The following is a 19587-nucleotide window of genomic DNA, read 5'->3' on the forward strand; positions in this document are numbered from 1 at the left end:
TCAGGTTCTAAAAAAAAAACAAGTAGGAAATTCTGCAAACCCCTACATGACCAAAGGTAATAGGAATGCCAGTATAATATGAACTTTAAAGTTCATTGCCACTTGCATACATACAATTCAGTCTTCAAAGGAATTAAAATAAGAATCTATCTAGCCAGGAAAAATTGGGAAAAATGTTAGTATTAGCCTCCAATAGTACTTATAGCCCAAGATAATTTATACAGCTGTGAGGGGACAGCAAGTTCAGATAGGATGGAGCTCTAGTGAATATTGTGCCACCCTCAGTCACCTAACAAACTGGGTAACATAACTGGTCAGGAGACAATTTAAAAAAAAAACAGTAAGCTGAGGCTTTCACATCAGTCAGTATCCGTAAGTCAGGTGACACAGGGCAGATCTGTTGTGGAGTTTCACCAGAAGGAGAATGGAGAAGTAGGCAACTGTAGAATCCAGACATTTTGAGAAATATTTTTGAAGAGGTCTGTGGGAGTCTCAGTGAGAGACTTAATTTTGTAAAGGAGAATCCTTAGAAGAATTCCTAGAATAAACCAGAGGTGTCAGGGGGAAAGTGTCTCAAAGACAAAACCTCATGGTAAAAAATGACCAACAGTTTATGCCTGATACGTACTGTGCTGTATAATGAGGAAACTGAAGACAGTTGAAGTAAAGTTAGAAGAGTTTAGGTTTTTGTTTGGTTATTTTGACTCTTGTCTTACAGGGTAAATAAATAATACTGGATTTGTACCTTACAGCTGCACGTGTGTGTGTATGTGTGTGTGTCTGTGTGTGTGTTTGTCCTACTGTATCCCAACTGTTCAAAAGATCACTGATATGGCACATCATCCCAGGGAGTGTCAAAAAGTTACTTCAAAAACTACTTGAAGCCAAATTATTCCAGCGCGTGCTTCTTTAAAACAGCAAACCAAGATCATGATCTTATTCTGAGGCACTGCAAAGCCCCAATGGGTCAGAACATGCAAGTATAAGAAACAACTGGCAAACTAAGCATATTTACACGGTCCTAAATATAGCTACTTCCTCTTGTTTGTGATTTAAAGCTTGTGTCCTTCTCACAAATCATTCTTTCAGCTCTACATTTGATAAAGTCTAATGTAGTCCTTCAATCCCATTTCCCTCTGTGATACGCAAAACTAGAAATGATCCTCATATTGGCATTGTATTTAGGAAAAAACTTAAATTTTACTCCATCTGCACTAGCATGTTCCACTTCACTGCTGTGAAATTAGCTTTTGTATTCTAGGTTTCCATGCATACGATACAGTACTTTGTTGCAGTGAACATCAAAATGTACACCAAAATTATTTGTGTTAAAGATATTCATCAGCTGTGTTAACACATTGTAAAAATTTAAAGCAGGTATCTGTGAAACTCTAAAAAGTGTTAACAAATTTTGTTCAGTCCACGGGAAGAGAATGCCTGTACGTGTCAGTAAAACAAGATGATGCAGAAAAATCTGAAAGAACTAAATAAGCCTCAAATTAGTTTCAATGATGTCCAACTATGACAAAAGCAGTAACTAACACTTTGGAGATGTTTGTCAACTCTGCCCACATTGATGTGGAGAAGCCAGCCCAGGTGGCCTCGTAATACAAGTTCAACATCAGAGAAAACTGTGGTTTCCATAATGTTACTACAGGTATGGTCTTGCAGGTTTTACTCTTGGCTCACCGATTTCACTGCAGTCGAATGCCAACCTAAAGATGAGATTAAGATCTGCTTATTATTTGAATATTGTGCATACATTGGGATATTGTACATACATATTGTATGAATGTTTATTGCAGTATTACAGCTGGAGTCAAGGTTTGACGTACTTGTTAGTGTGCAAAGAGGACATTTTTCAACATGATGTGAGGGCACTTGCAGTGACCTCAGATGAAGTAATGCATTCTAGATTCCTTCACAGCTCAACAGTGGTTCTTTTTAATCCCAGCAGTACCCTGAGCTCGTTTATTAAGTTAGCAAGGCATTCATATAGAAACCATGGGGCATTTAACAGCAGCTTCAGCTTTGAAAGGTTTAAAATTAAAGCAATATGTGTGACAACATTTTGGGTTACGTTTGCTGGTATAGTGTAATGGATAGCTCTTCAAGGATAAATGTATTAGAAACTTAAGGAACACATCTGCTGTTGAAAATGTTCATTTATTCGTTGTTCTTCATTATGATTACTTTAGAAGAGCTGTAGTTTTGTCAGCTGTGCTTCATTTTGCAGAACACTTCAATCCCCATTGCCATTTTGAGAGGAAGCAATGCACAGTAATGGTAGATAAAAACAGGCAACTAAAATTGCCCATAGGCCAACCAAACATTAATACACATCTTCCTTAAGTGTTATTAGAGAAAATCTGGAATTTGATCATTCTCAGATTTCATATGTTAAAGCTTAAAAATAAGTATACAGTATAATCATGAATACACCTGCGTCAATGAAATATTGTTTGAGTTTATTACCAGCAGACTGAATTTCTTCAGAAATATTCTTTTTTGGCCCCCATTGGCCCTTACCAATCATGGCCTCCTAATAATCCCTCTCTATGAATTGGCTTCATTACTCTGCTCTCCTCCCCATTGATAGCTGATGTGTGGTGAGCGTTCTGGCGCCCTATGGCTGCCGTTGCATCATCCAGGTGGATGCTGCACACTGGTGGTGGTGGAGGAGGGGAGTCCCCATTACCTGTAAAGAGCTTTGAGTGGAGTGTCCAGAAAAGCGCTATATAAGTGTAAGCAATTATTATTATTATTATTATTATTATTATTATTATTATTATTATTATTATTAAATTGACTGCCTGACTGCTTGGCATCGATCGTAAGAATAGGGGTGTTGACCCTGGTGTCATGGATACATTCTGCTCTGGGCTTGGACAGTCTCGTGTACCTAAAGGAACCCCTTTAAATCACCTGGTTAAGCAATGTCTCACTTCTCAACCTATTCTGCAATGTAGTTGGGGTATTGTTGCATAATAGCTGCCATAAATCACACACCTAGGTGCTGCACTCAGGTGATGAATAGAGTGGGTGCCCTTGTACACATAGTGCACTCTGGCTCCTTTGGAAACAGCACCCCACAAGTACAAATAATTAATTAATTTAGTTATTACGACAGTACAGCGGGCTTCAATTGCAGCCATCCAATTAATTACCACTGGTCTTGACAGACACAATCTGTGGTCTCTTTTTATCACTGATAAAGGATGTCTGCAGATAACAGCTCTTTTTGACATTGTTTTTATTCCCATTCCAAGGCTAGAAAACAAATAACAACGCAATGCTAAACAAATCTGTAGATTCTGTCTTCCACATATTCATGAAAAATTCTTGGCCCATCATGCACAGATCTTTTTGACCACAGCTACCATATGAATTGTTAATATGATTAAATAAAAGAGCGCAAATAAAAGAGGTATTTAGTTTCCCATTAGTAATGGTTCCAGGAAACTGTATACGCCGATAACAAATATAACAAATTAGAGCTGAGTTAGTTTTGCTTTGCTGCTGAAAACAATTTTACATTCACAAGTGTCTTTTCACAATATACAGTAACTCATAATATTATGTTTGTTTGTTTTTAAACTGCATATTTAACTCCATTATTTTTCAAACTAGAAAATGATATTAATACTGCTAATGATTACTTGAGCTATTCCATATTTTTTAGTTCCATTTCTTCACATTTAATTAAAGTGTTTGTTTCTTTGAATTTGGATTGGGAAGGTGTGTAGGACGGTACAGTATGTTATTTTCACATCTGGAAAACTGCGTTCTGTATTGGATAACACAATACGTCTTCTAATTTTTAAAGATGGAAGTCAATTTTAAGTTGACCTGCTCTGTGCTTAGTCTGGGAGTAGATCTTCAAGGCTTTTTAGGTGCTCTTGAATTAAAATAAAGTTCCTGTGTTTCATCACTCAGACACCCCAGTGAATTACAGACTACAGTGATCATTCTATCTGGACAGAAAGCAATAGGATTTACGGGGATGAGAAACACTGGGTCCCCATGTCCTTGAATGGCATGCACTAGCCATCTCTTTAGAAGTGAGAGGACGTACTTGGAAATATTTGTTTTCCTAAAAACGTTTTAAAATGGTTTATTCATCACAATAAATTCTCACTGCATGAGGGAGGGAAGATAGCACCCAATTATTTTTCATTTATAACATTGGTATTTTAATTTTTAAAAGCTCATTATTTCACAGAATATATTTTTTCATGAAGAATTTGATATGCCATGACAAAGCACATGCATAATTCTTACATATAATAATACTATCTTGATTATTTCTTTATAGTAATATCTATGTTTTTTTATAATGGATCAATTAAATTCTACCACTTTCAGCTTTGAAACTTCTGCTATATATTGGAAAACAAACTGGAGGAATTACGAGAAGCTTCACCGATGAATGAATAAATGCATTCTTGGGGAAATTAATGTTTATGTTACAGGCTGAGCTATTCTTAGACCAGTCAGGTCCTTTGGGAAATACCGTATTTACACTCATAAATGACCATCAGGAAATTGCATTAATTTTGAAAAGCTCAGGATATTATGAATATTCAATCAGTGCAATTAGACAATTGGACGTTTTCAATCTTGTGTTTTGGAAATGAGCATTTGCATTTTGTGCATGCCCTGTTTCTTTGAGTTGGCATAGGAGTATGTGTTATTGAAGTGTGTTGTTATTAAATAATGGGTGTGTCTGGAAGAAGGTGCTTCGCTTGTTTTTACCTGCCCTATCTCACTGATCCACAGTCTTGACAGTTCTGTAGCAATGGAATAATGGACTCAGCAGGTAATCATGTAAGGAGGCACTGTTTTTCACTTTACATACTGTATGTGAAAGAACAAGCTTATGTGTAAATAAGTAAACCATAAAACAGCTGCCATCAGAATGATTTTAGAAAATACTGATTATGTATTATGTCTTCTTGCATGATAAAGTAATATTTGAATTATGCTCAACACACTTACAACACAGGTTTTAATAATGCAGCGGTTCTATTGACAATAATATATTCACATTTAATAGACATAAAATCAACATTTCATGTGGGATGAAAAGTGAAATTCTAAAATAAATTTACCCTCTGTCTCATATCAATGGACCTCTTAGATTTTGTGAATGCATACACATTGAAGATTAATGAATATTAAATATTTAAGTGTAACTGTTATATGCATTCAGGAAACTACAGTAACTGCTGGACCACAAATTAAAGGTAAAAGTTGTCTCTAATGCACGACTATTTAAAAATGATAATACAGCTAAGATGGCATGGTGCTGTGGGTGTTAGAACTGTGCCCTCTCATCACTCAGTTTGGAATCCCCACTGGGATGAATGTGTGCAGGAGATAAAGTGTGCCTGTGTCCTGCGATTTACAGGTGTGGAGCGACAGTGCCCAGTGTCTGCTGGGTTAGGCTGTAGCTCAGTGTGATCCTCTAAGGGCCAAGCGGTTAGAGAAAAAAAGACCGAAAAATGTGGCTGCTGAAATTTTATTTTGTGTTATTCAGACGTTAAATCATTTAAACATCCAAAGAATTACAAATGCCATCTAAAACCATTAGACATCCAAATTAAAAAACGGATACATCCTACAACCATGACAGTATTCGCAATTAAAAATTGTATTCCGTTTTTTTCTGATGTTTTGACTTTTGCGAGATTAAAAAGTTGGTTTTCCCCATCTAAATTATTTGTTTGCTTTTTTTCTCCCAGCTGTGAAAGCACAGTTTATGTGATCAGTATTTTTTTTTTTGCTCTGTGTAAACATTCTGTAGAGTTTATACTCAGTGGGAAGACTGTGTTGATATTCTCTGGGAAGAACCACAGATGACTGGAACCAGACACGCAGCCTACACTGTGGCCAGTTTACAGGGTTGTGGTGTTGAGTTCATTTTCTGCATCGCTCATCAAAATGACACTCAGGCATTGATCTCGATTGCTCAGATATTATATGAAGAGTCTTGCAAGTGGCAAGAAAGTGATAGAAAATTATTTTTAAGTTGATCCGATGTTCTCCCACTGTCTTAGGTTAACTGGAGTCTCTAAATTGTGCCTGTGTATGTCAGTGCTAAAGTCCACTCCCTAATACTCCAAGTGGAACCTGAGCAGATGAAAAATATCAGGTTGACGTTAACAGAATGAAGTACAGAAGGATCGTGTATCCTCAGCAAATGGGGTTCTGACGAGGCAGTCATGAATGGGAGAAGAGTTAGAAGGAGATGCACCATCTAGAATATGTAAATGGTTGACTGATGGAGGAATTCTGCAGAAGAATGACTCCTGCAATTCTCCTGGTCACCATTCCATTGGGTTAATATCATATTCTGTCAAAATCTGTGTGAAAGCTGGTGAGTAATTTCTTCACAATAAAAGATGTCACCCACAGGTATCTGCCATCCATATGCTCATTCATCAAGTCCTCTGGTGACCAGCTACTGTTCACAAAAGCAGGATGATGCTGTTTGGAAGCCCCTAGTCACTATCTGGCAAAGAGGTGGCTGCTACAAGAGTAATACATACATAATTAACATACAAATAACATACATAATTCAGCACAGAAGTCATTTTCTACCAAAGTTAAAAGGTTTGAATTGAATGGACAGCAAAATTCAATAAAAGCAGAAAAGTAGCAATACCTCCCCCAGTGAGTAAGTGCTAGAAGGTACAGACCTCCTCCCAGGGTTATCCCTTAACTCTTTATGTAACATAACAGGACAGAATTCGACTGGATTTCTGTTTCTGTATCTTTCAATTGTCTCCTTTTATTTCAGTCATAGAATACATACCAGTAAAAGTTACCAGTTTAAAAAAAAAAGACACAGTAGGAAAGCTACAAAGCTTTTACATGCAAATCTACACTAGTGAGTTCAGGTTTTATCACAAAGGCCCATTAAAAATGAACACTGTCAACTTTCTGTTCTGCTTTATGAATTTCGATTCATGACCTCATGTTGCTCTATTCATAGTTGTACACACGTACAGTATGCCAATACTGCAGTATTTAAGAAGACAAGTCAGACAAGTCAGGCAACTCTAAACCCACAACAAGAAAGTGTCTCTCCCACACACAGTGCTGCCATGATTATCTTTAGCACAAGCTGAACCTCCCCCTATTTCTACCTTTCCTGTCTCTCCGGATCAGGATGTATCTGAAAATGATGAAGCAGAATATAACATTAACAGTTATCCAGGGTTTCAGCTATGGTGGTAGATTCTATCTTATCTAATTTGTGTCAGATACACCACACCTGCCATTGAAGTTTAAGTAATAGAGGCAGCAGTACAATTGTCAATGCAAGGCAGGAGAAGCACAAAGCAATTGGCAGTGCTGTGCAATTGAAACTGGACAGATGAGTCTTGAGAAAAGTCTGAACTGTGGTGATAGTTCAGTCTTGACTTGCACTGAGAGCTGTTTCTACCACTGTGGGATAAGGGAGAAGAAGTGAACGCTGGAGATTGAGGAGCCAGGGGAAACTTGTTGGCCAATAAGGCATTGCATGTGTTTTTTTGGTGCCTGCCGTGTTGTGCTTGTATGCAGTGTGGTCCTCCTGATACGGATTACTTGTCTGTGGCGAGCTGTCCTACACTGTTCCTGTATAGCAAACTCATCCTCACCTTTGGTGCACCACAGACACAGGAAGACTTCCATCCCCACTGCAGTCTCACTCAAACAATGTAAAATAAATCTCTTATCTGCTGCAACACTGTTCTACTGTATTCTTTATTAGCGACGTTTCTCTGTTTTTGGTGTATTGTTGTGTAGCACCCTGCCATAAAAAAAAAAAATTCCCCAAGAGGTACATAAAGCTTAGAGCTTGAACTCTTCTCACTGTATCACTGCAGAACAGCAAAGTTACACCCAGACAGTCTGGAGTTTATTACTGGAGTGTAAAATTCTTCGTAGCAAAAAATATACAGGTATTTCTGTAAACCTCTTATTGTACATTCACAGTGTTTAAAACTGAAAAGATTTTCCCCTGCAAAGGACTGGCATCCCATCAAGGGTGTATCCTGCCTGGCGCCCAAAGCTTCACTGAGAAGCTCTGGGCCACCGTGACCCTGAATTGGACAAGCTGTTATGGAAAGCGATGTTATCAAGATGTGATGGTTTTCCAGGCTGAGATTTTAGGGCTGTATTTCTGTACTACATGGGAATTCTGGAATGCGCTCATCAAAAATGCCTAATATCAATAGGTACATACTTTTAGGAACAAGAAATAGACATTTTAATTTTTTGTTGTTTTTGTTTTCTCAAAAAACCCATTGAGTGTAACATCTATCCATGCTCAGTAAGATTCTTGTCTCCAGTGAAGATTACAGCAAAACCAGATCTTTTCCAGAAGCACAGGATCCAAGATAGGACTGCTCTCTCACTGAAGCAGACACACCACAGCCAAAGAGGAAAAAACAGTTCCTAGCAGACAGTTAAAATTAGTGTTGGGAACCGCCTCTGGAGAATTTACCGCGATATACTGCATGTCATGCCCTCTACATCTAGAGGGCACTCCTTCTCTCTCCTTTTCCTAGTTTCTCTGTGCTTTACTTGTTCTTCCGATGTGTCTTGTTGTCTGGGGCTATACAGTATATTTCCTGGTTTCCCTATCCTCCTCGCTCTATATTGGATTGGGATCGGAAGTCAGTAGACTAGTCTAATCAGGTCGCCCCACGTCCGCTGCCTGAGGGCTTCGTGTCTTTTCCCTGACTCTACCCAATACCTTGAGCCCGGAGTGTCTCCACAGCTAGCCTCCGGCTTTCGCGACACCGCGGTATACCGTGAACTATTTTTCATGTTTATATATGGAGACTCTCTCGTAGTTTGATTTCATGATTAGTAAAACATTTTGAGTTGTACACAAAATAAGGAAAATTATGTTGTTTTGTTGTTTTATTGGAACCAAAGAACTAGAAAGAACACTAAACAGCGTAACAGAACAATGTAACAACATGCAGATTTTTGTCAATTGTTAAATGATTATTTTTTTCACAAGGTATTGGAGGTTAATTTTGCTTCGCAAGACAATGTAAAATTCAAAATATAACAGGTGCTTGTAAGTTGTAACTTTTTTTCTTTACAATGAGTTGACATTCACAACCTTATGAAACATGTTTAGCATGTTCAATTGCCTTTGGCTATTTCATCTAAAACTTCAAAAAATCCTCAGTACTTGTTTAAAACATTGCTGAGACAAGACATTCTATATTGACTTAAACAGCTTAAGACAATTTTACTTGCAAAAAAGAAAAAAAACTCAAAGCATGTCTAATGGTAATAATGGAATTAAAAACATGATCAAGACTAGACTTCCTTCCCGACTAGAGTTGTAGTAGAATCAGAAAAACTAGAGAAAAAACAGCACATGTTCAATGGGTCATTGGGAATGCCTGTATCGATGAAAGTCAAGGTAGTTCTGAACCAATCAGTTGCAATTATTTCTGTGGGATTTCTGAAATCACGTCATATTTCTAAACTTACTAGCTAATGATAGGCAGGAAATACCTTTATAGTATGACTTTTTTTAACTCACCCTTTTAAAGTTAACGACATTTTATCGCCGTCATTTTGATCTTTGAATCAAATTTGATTTTATGAATGTAAACAGTAGAAAATCTTTGTTAAAATCGAAAAAATTAAACCGCTAACGGAAATGACCCAGCATACCGGTACATACGACTAAAGAACTGCACAGAGACACAGGTTGATAGTTCAGTTGGGATAAAATCTAACAAAACATCAACAGTTTCACTCTTTTGCTTCACTTTTTAAAATAAAACTACAATACAAAAACCCCAGTAGGCGGCACTTAAAAACCAAAAAAAACAGTCCTGTTGTTTAGGTATTCAATGACCACTTCTAAAAGCCTTCGTTATGGGCTCAGTGTAACTCCAGTGTCTTCCAGTTCTCCTTGTGGAAAGCACTGAGACGCAGGGGAAGGGACTTTATGAAGAAACGTGGGAAATGTATCTTTCTCTAAATGTGCATCCAGGCATCAGGCACAGTTTTTCCTCCACCTCCCATGCTCTGATCACTGTGAAATGCATCCATACCAATGAATCCTTAATCATTAAAACTGGAGCAGAGGGCAGGCAGTTTAAATCAAAGTCACTATGTACAAACCTTGAAAACCTCTTGGCATTTTCTGCAAGGGTCCTAACCTTGAAGAAACTTTAGCTGTACTTTTTTTTTCTTTCTGGTACGTGGAGAGGGTAAGGATTCAAAGGATATTGGGGAATATTGTGTGGATCACAAAGCAACAGAAACTTAAGAAGAGGATTGCATTCCCAGCACTGTGCTGCAGCTTGTCCTAATTATTTATTCTAGACCTGCATCTGCTTTAATCCTGGGGTTTTAGAGAGCGCAATAGAAGCGAAGCATGGGACATACCTCAGGCGGAACAAAGACTAAACTGCAAGCCAGCATTCCCTGCATTCTGAAAAACGTGAAGAGCTCACTTTCTGTATATCTGAACGTCTGGGAAAACATGCCTCCCTAATCCAAGGTATTTTAGAACACAAGGCTGCCTTTTCTCTAGTGTTAAAATGAATAAGTATGCTCTGGAGATCTGGGTGCTTTTTTATTTTTACTGCAGTTACTGTACCTTTGAAGAAGGACATTACTGTCCGAGAGTCTTTCTTAGCCTATGAACAAAAACTTCCAGTTATTGAATGTTTTGACTAGAATATCTCTTAACAGACTTTGTACACTGTCCCAGACACCTCTTCGATGGTCTTTGGCTAGGTTCAGTATTTCCCATGAAAACAGTTCGCAACATAAATCAGACTCACTATTGCTCTATATATTATTCTGCTGATTAAGTCTGTTTAAGAAAAAGGCCATCCCAAATCAACATAGCCTAGCAAACCTTTCCTTAACGTGGTATTTCATTCTGTGCTTCTTTTTCAGCTGAAACTTTAAGGGGCTTATTAACCTTTCTCCTTTGTAAGTAGTGTATAAACATTAAGCACAAAAGCCTGTGTGCTGAACTAACAAAACCACTTTATGCAAATCTTGTGCTTTTGAAAAGATACAAATACTTAAGCACGCCAGGTTCTTAAGTATCTTCAGGTGTGCATTTTTTGTATGTGGTTATGTATAGTATTTGGCAATGACAGCAGACACTGTTGCATTTTAACAATTCTAACACAATGAACCACATTCATTGAGATTTTTCAACCATGTTAAGTATATGAAAAACAAACATGACCCAGAAAGAAAGGAGTCACTAAGGGCGTCTCCTGTAACACTCAAAATACCTTTCTTAATAATTTTCTGATACTTCACAAGTTCAAAGTCTTTTTTTCTTTTTAGGCAGAAAAAATACATAAACTTCACATAATGCTTAATGTAAAGTGATAAATGGTAAATAGCATCTAATGTATCTACTGTACTGTAAGGGCTCTCTTCAACAGACTGTGCGCAATGTCTTCCAGCAGAAATTATGCAAAGTTAATTGTGATTCAGGTCCCAGAGTTCCCTGTTCAAACCATCGAGCCAACCAAATTGTGAAAGTGCTTTGAAAATTGTAGTTATATTAATCAGTTTGTAAACATATATTTAAAATTTTTGTGACTAGAATTCAGTTAATTATACAAGTTTACAAATGATTATCATTAATGATATTTAACCAGAATCTCAAAACTCACAAACCAAAAAAAAAAACGTTTTTCTAAATACATCTAAAAACAACTGTACATCATCAACACAGTAATGTTTCAATCATTAGGAATATAACAGACTTTTTTTCTTGATAAAATTACTATTTTGGAAATGTTTTTTCCATCAGAACAGAATAGCTATTAGTATGATTAAAACTTGTTTCAGAATATTCTTAACTGCAGCTATCCGTGACTTGATATGAAAAGTCATTAAGTTTAAGTATTACAGAGAAGATTGTAAATTTCAAAACTATTGTCAAATAAAAACTTCAAAAAGTTCAAAACAAACACTGTATATCCTTTTCTCAATTCTCATCTATCTCTTTGTTCATGTACTTACAATACTGTTCAAAAACAAGTGATACAGTATGTATTCCAGGAACTATATTTAATAAGGCATTGAAAATACAGTACAGCTAAATTATATTCATATTTGGAAAATCAATACTTTCTGCTGGTGGTATTGGTTGTCTAGGAGTGGTAATAAATTAATATTTAATATGACTATTCAGAATTTCAATTCTATTTAAAAGGGGATTTGGTATACCATGAAACAATGAAGACTGACCATCAACAATGTGTTAAAGAAAACTGGAACTTTGCACTGTATATTTCTAAGCCAAGGAAGACTTCTAAAAACACAATCTGAGAAATCTGTTAAATAAATTACATACAGTAAGTGAACAACCTAGTGCCAAAACCATTCTTCTCTTATTACTATTTGTCACTATTGTGCATGTTTATGGTAAAAAAGAAATTCAATAACCAGTTTTGCCATAAATGCTAGTATTCTAGTGCTGCAAGTTTTTGAAACCACTGTCTACTTTATCCTATATGGACTTCAAATGCCTAAAATTACCTTTTACAAATACCATCTGAACTATTCACAACCTTGGCTCACACACCGTGGTTTATCTAGCCTGACTGCAGGTTTACACTTTGCCAAAGTAAAAAATGTGTACACACTTTAATGTATTTTTTCTCTCAAGAATTAATTGATATATTATATGGGGAAAAATGTTGCATTAAAAAAAAGTACTTTAGCAGAGATTTGTAAATATTTACTCCACATGATCAAAATATTTCCGTATTTCCATTTCAGGTATTTTGGTCTTGGGATGCAATGTTATATACCATTTTTGTTTTACAAAAGGTTCAGTAGAATTTTCCAATAGTCTTCTTTAGGGAAGGTGTGTGAATGTACAGAACCCCTCTACATTCGTTTTTACTACTGGTACAGTATGTATTAATCATACAGTGCCTTGTAAAGGTATTCTGACCCTTCCTATGGTGTCATATTTTGTGAAATTACAAAATGATGCCTGCACATTAACAATTGTTTTAAATTCAAACCCTAGTGCTTAATTCTAAGAATACTTAGGCTAAGATAAATTGCAGTAAACGTCAGCAAAAACTGAGACAGAAAAGACAAAACTGAAATATATTGGTTGCGCAAATATTTAGACCCATCAACTCAATATCTAATGGAAGTGCCTTTGGTATTAGAGCCACAGTTCTTTTCCAGCAAATCTCTACTTTTCACGCTGGCTTGGTGAATGTTTTGCTCATTTTTCTCAGACAATTTGCTCAAGCTCTCTCAAGGTAGACTAGGGATGGCTTATGGACAGAGGTTTTCAAGCCCTTCCACAGAATCAAAAGGATTCAAGTCAAGACCTTGTGTGAGCCAACCAAAGGCATTCACTGTTTCATTCACTACCCACTCCAGTGCAGCTTTGCAGTTGTTTTTAGTCCTGTTGAGAGGTCATTTGTATCCCAGTTTTTAATTATTTAGCTGACTGAAACAGGTTTTCCTCTAGTATTTGCCTGGACTTTTGTTCTGTCCATTTTCCTCCAACCCAAACAAGCTTCGCAGCTCCTGATGAAAGGTGTGTTCTTAGCATGATGCTGCTAGCCCAATGGCTGACAATAGGGATGGTCATGACTGAATGATGTACTGTGTTGGGTTTGTGCCAACATTTTGCAAAAGTTCCAATGTTGTCTCATTCGACTAGAAAGCATTTTGCCACATGTTTTGTTGTATCACTTAAATGCTTTGTTGCAAGCTAAATGATTAGAGATCAGAAGTGAGTTTGCCAGAAAAGCTAGCTTTGTGGAATGGCCAAGATATTGTTCACTCGTGGATTTTGCTCCCATACTCATTGACCTCTGTAGCTCCTTCAAAGTTGCCGCTGGCCTCACAGTGGCATCCCTAACGAATTTCCTTCAGGCCTGGAAGCTCAGTTTGGAAGGAGAGCCTCATCTAGGCAGTGACTGATTACTAAGACGCACCTTCCCTTACTTGACAACTGAGTTGACTGTGCTCACAAGGATATTCAGAGACCTCAGTATATTTAACCTTTTCCATGATCTGTGCTTTTCAATAACTTTATCCTTGACTTGGTTTGAAAGTATTAATGGTTGAGTCTTTGTGTGAAATTCATTACCTGACCAAAGAGCCTCACAAAGACAGGTCTCTTTTTTATTTGAAATCAGGAGAACCACATTTATTGCACAAAGACAGGAGTCACTTCATTAATTTTGTGGCTTGTTAAGGTAAATTAAGTTAAGGTCCATTCATTCGATTTTGCCTCAACAAAGGGTTTGAATACTTATGCAAAAATGCCTTTTCTATTTTTCTTTTATGTTATCTATTTACTTCTTTCTTTTTGAATTTAGCTTTTGTACAATAACAGACACAAGCAGGGGATGCTCACCCTGTGGTCTGTGTGGGTCCTAATGCCCCGGTATAGTGGCGGGGACACTATACTGTAGTGGGCACTGTCTTTTGGATGAGATGTTAAACCGAGTTCCTGACTCTCAGTGGTCATTAAAGTTCCTCAGGCGCTCGATAAGAGTAGGGAGTTATTCCGGTGTCCAGGCCAAATTTCCTCCTTCGGCCTTTACCGTGGCCTCCAAATTGTCCCCATGTATGATTGGCTTGCACTTGCCCTGCGATGGATAAGCGTCCTGTCCAGGGTGTACCCTGCCTTGCGCTCGTTGCTTGCCAGGTAGGCTCCGGCTTCCTGCGACACCGCATGGTATACATGACATGACAGAACAATAACAGACAGAATTTTCCATGTTTGTACTTTTGTTTGTGATTATAAACATCTATCCACTGCTATCCCAGGGCATGACCTGTTTCAAACCTCTGAGCGTAAAGTTAAGTCAGTGCTTTAAATAGAAACAAATTTGCTCCATACAATGCCTTAGAAACTGTAAACAGTCCTTATTTAATCCTCAGCTGCAAGCCTGAATATGGGAAAATAAATGTGAGTATTCAGCGATGGATTACACCACGCATGTGAAAATTTCAGTCATTTCCTGTTGCAGGATATTTTGGGAACTTGTGAGTATTCAATTCGTGAAAAAAAAAAAGGTTGGAAACAAATTTTAGCTCCCACAACTCAAATGAATTTAAAAAAGACCCATGATAATTTAATTTGCAAAACTAAACAAAACCACAGCACTGAAGAGCACAACAGCTCCTAAAAAACATTTAGTATCTGATATTGAACTCAAAGGCTTTTGATTTAAAAAGGATTTAGTTCTCCTACTAGAGAAATAAACACAAAAACAACAATGTACTGTATGCAGGGATTTTGTTTCTCCTTGCATTTGTGTGCACAAATTCGCTAGAGCATTTGAAGATATCCCATTTTCTTCTACAGTAACTGCAAAGAAAAGAAAAGCAATCTTTCCCAGGCTCCTGGTAAGCCTGCCGATAATAGTGAGGCAATGATTTTAATGAAGGCTTTTGGGATTTTCAGCCATTTTATCTTGCACTTAAAATAGCCAGATCTGGTATCACAACAAGTGATTTGCCCTGATGGTTGTGACATCTGAGGCCAACTCTGGCAGGCTTTATGATAACAAGAAGACCAGTCCATATACTCTGCACCCGATATGCAGACAAAGATAAGTGAATTGCAGCTTCGATTATGTTAATTATACCCCCTTGAGCACCCTGAAGGGAAAAGGTTTTTGAAATAAAACAAACCATATCACAAAAACAGTCTTACAGCACAAGAGACACATTACAGCAATACTCTTAAGTTCTTTCCATATTGCGTGATATTAAAATTTTAAACAAACTGTATAAACAAGGTGCAGAGAGATTGTTGATATATGCTTCTATTCTTTATACACACTCAGCCTGGTTTAAATCAATAAAATAGAGTAAATATAACTGTCTGGCAACACATGCAAAACTGTTGGTCTTCAAGTCATCTGATATTCTGTAGTAAACCTTTTACCTACTTGAATTAAACAAAATAAAAATAGAAGACAACTCAATATTTATTTGATTAATAATGGTTATTAATTAAGAAAAGACTCTAGCACGAAGCTGTCAAACGTGTCCTGTGGTAAAATTTTCAAAGTTTTCCTGGGATGTGTTTTTTAACAAATGAACATAGAGTTTGCCCCAGAATAGTGATGGGGACATTCCACTGTAAAAAGGTGCAGTCCTTCGGATGAGACATATAAGTGGGATCCTGACTCTCTGTGGTCGTTGAAAATCCCAGGGCATTTCTTGAAAAGAGTAGGGATGTTACCCTGGTATCCTGGCCAAATTTCCCACTGGCCTTTACCAATCATGGCCTCCTAATAATCCCCATCTGTGAATTGGCTTCATCACTCTGTTCTCCTCCCCACTGATAGCTGGTGTGTGGTGAGAGTACTGGTGCACTACGACTACTTCATCCAGGTGGGGGCTGCACATTGGTGCTGGTGGAGGGGAGTCCCCATTACCTGTAAAGAGCTGTGAGTGGAGTGTCCAGAAAAGAGCTATATAGGTGTAAGGAATTATTATTATTATTATTATTATTATTATTATTATTATTATTATTATTATTGTTGTTGTTGTTATTGATAGTAATACTATTCATTCATTAAAATTACTTTTGAATAAGTTCCCAGACGCCTCATAGCACTGGTCCTGGGCTCAGTTCCTGGGGGGCTTTTTGTGTGGAGTTTGTATGTTCTCCCCATGTTCAGAAGAATTTCCTCTTCTGGTAAGCTAATTGGCTTCTGTAAATTTGGCCCAGGTGTGAGTGGGGATATGAACGTGATTGAGGTATTGTAGTTTTCATTCATTCTTACAGGAAAAAAAGAAGGATTATTTAGAAACAATGTTTAGAATTATAGAGACAAATTTTAGAATAATTTAAAATGTTAAATATTAAAGAAAAGGCACATGAATAAGATATGACAGAGCTAGACTTATTTTATATAAATGATCAAAGGTGTATAGGTAAGCATTGTAATGGAATCATAAACGTTACAGTAATACCTGCTCCACACACACACACTGCAGGGCTCTGCAATGCATACTGTACACAAAGTTGAAGTAACACATGATTTGGCATTGTCCTTCAGAGCAGAATCTCCACTTAAAGCACACTGCCTGTACAACACTATATTTAGCTACTGGGCAAAAACCATTTTGTCGCATACTAACAAACTGCTGTATAAACAAAATCACTAATACAGTTGTAATGTAAATATGTTATGGTAATATTTTACGCACACAATAACACTGAAAACACCCATGACAGCTGTGTCAAACATCATCAGACGTGTTCCCACATAACAACCAAAATGTGACCATGGCTTAAGCCTACAAGTACAGTATACCACAAAATGGCAAAGCTTCAACTTCTCTCTCCCAACACCAACAGCAACAGCCTCTCTGCATTACTTATGCAGTACACTAAAAGTCAACTCAAGTATGACAAACGCAGGTAGTTAACGGTAATGAGGAATGTGTAGAACACTGGATATGTGTGAAATCAATGTCTTACTCTTTAGGCTATGAAATGCAACAGCAGGTTACACCATCATAAAACAGGCAACAAAAACTTGCAGACATTTCCAAGCGTGGAAAATAAAATTCATTCTCACCTTCAATCTAAATCTCACACTCCATTTAACAGTTCTGTTCATGCTGTATATTCCTTTGACCTGGCAACATTATGCTTGCTGTATGAACAAGAAAAAAAAACTGTGTCTGTGAATGTCACATTTTCTAGAAACGTCTTCTTGATGTTGGTGTCACCTTGGTTGTCCTGTTTATTGCTAAACAAGACTTGACTGTCTTTGTGTCAGGCAGGTGTGGCCAAGTTTTTTTTCCCCATAAGGAATCCACTTATCCAGCCACAACTGACAAAGGGATATGGAACATTTGTCCATGAGCTCAATGGACTGTCCACACAGATAAATAAAATGCTGCTGTACTGCTACAGTATGTTTAACACTTGTTAAACTTGTTTAAAAACAAAGTTAAAAAAACAAAACATTGCACAAACCCTCATATCTGATATTAAGTGAAACACATTTTAGTAATGTAAAATAACATTTACATGCAAGCATTACTCATCCTGTTTCATCTTACACTAATATAAGCAAACATGACAGTTTCTAAGGGGGAAATGGTTTATTATTTAGCAAAGGAGCCAAAAAACATGTGTTTTGCTCTAAAATCCCTTTGCTAGAATTTGCAAGAGAGAAACCTTACACCCTCCATTAAGAAACAAGCCTGTCACTAAACAGACCACTTGAAAGATGAAAGCTTTCAAAATGAAATAATCCTTCTGTTCAGTTTTTAATGATCTTGTATTCTGACTGTTTCCTTCCTCGTTGTATGCTTATTACAGGTTTTATCAGATTTCAGCGCTGAATTACAAATGATTGCCAATTCTAGTCCAAGAAAGGTAATAATAGTGTGTTTGCCTAACTCAGCCAGTGTGTGCATTACTTAAAAGAGAGTTTTCCTTTGGTCACCATTCTTCTACACCTCTGGTTCATACTGCAAATCTGTAAATTACACATGAGTTCGTCTTGTGATCTACAAGGCTATGTTAATAAGAACAGGAAACCCAAACAGTACCCAGATCCTTCTGTGACACTGGTAAGATAATGTTAATAATGAAAAAGGTCATCCCTTAAAAATGTGAACAATATAAAATCCGTGGTTTAATGAAGCAATAGTGCCCAGGGGGAAAAACAAGAATTTTGGCCAAAAATTGTTAATAAGGATTTTTTGCATGTCCATTTAATGATTTGATATTATAAAATGCTGTAAAACACTATTGAAAACTACCATGCAGCTTACTGGGACTGCCAGTGGTTATATACTGTATACACACACTTTAAATGTTTCACAAGTGTTTTGTGAAGTGACTCTTTTGTTAATTCAGTTTCCATGCATTGTTGTGCTCTCCATCATCTTACCTCTAACCTCTCTTCCCTACCTAGAGTATATTCTCTCTCTCATTTACCATCTGCGGACTGACAAGTCATGCTGTTGCTTTCTGCACCAATCTTCCCTGCTCACTCCTCCTCTTCCTCCCCTCTTGCCCCTGCTGTTGTGCTACCAAGTAAAAACAAATATCAGGGTGGCTTGTCTCCCATCATCTTCCTATGCCCCCTTCCTATGCCAATCTATCAGTTGACTGCTACGTTCTTCTCCACTGCTGCTGTCCTGCTACAATACATTGCATATCCTATGTTTGTATTACATTTCATCTTTCCGTTGTGTTGCTGTACTATTGAAATCTTCTGTACTGGCTTAGGTAAACAATTGATCTTTGTACCATGTGGAATTTTACACTGCAGTGATAATATATTTCTAATAATGTATTTTGAAGTTTACTTGCATAAAGAAATAAACCTAATAAATACTGTGCATCATTAATTAGTTGGTGGATAACAACACTTCCTCACATGTATATAAGGCTTTTCATCTTGAAGGACAGATGAGGTGGAGAAATGAGAAAGTGCTTCACCAGATTAATTAAAGAGGACTTTTAAGGGCGCTATATTTTGTAAGCCCAGAGTGGAATTTGACCAGGACAAACAGGTGTTTTTGATTATTAATTGACCACAAATTCAGGACTTCAAA

The 19587-nt window shown here is 37.2% G+C and overlaps 1 protein-coding gene across 4 annotated transcripts in view; it reads right to left on the reverse strand.

Annotated features, from left to right (window-relative positions):
- Positions 1-19587, reverse strand: part of LOC148676007 (rho GTPase-activating protein 6-like) — a 162438-nt gene that overhangs the window by 139910 nt on the left and 2941 nt on the right. Inside the window, exon 1 of one of the 4 annotated variants that reach the window (XM_088600183.1) lies at positions 17589-17746. The exons of the other annotated variants lie outside the window; for them this stretch is intronic. Within the exon in view, the coding sequence (XP_088456309.1) occupies positions 17589-17630 (42 nt within the window). The 5' untranslated portion in view covers positions 17631-17746. Of the gene's footprint in view, positions 1-17588; positions 17747-19587 lie in introns of those variants that run through there. 4 annotated transcript variants of the gene reach the window in all.

This window comes from Lepisosteus platostomus, chromosome 2, assembly GCF_059453375.1.
Source record: "Lepisosteus platostomus isolate fLepPlt1 chromosome 2, fLepPlt1.hap1, whole genome shotgun sequence".
In the NCBI taxonomy this organism is placed as follows: domain Eukaryota; kingdom Metazoa; phylum Chordata; class Actinopteri; order Semionotiformes; family Lepisosteidae; genus Lepisosteus; species Lepisosteus platostomus.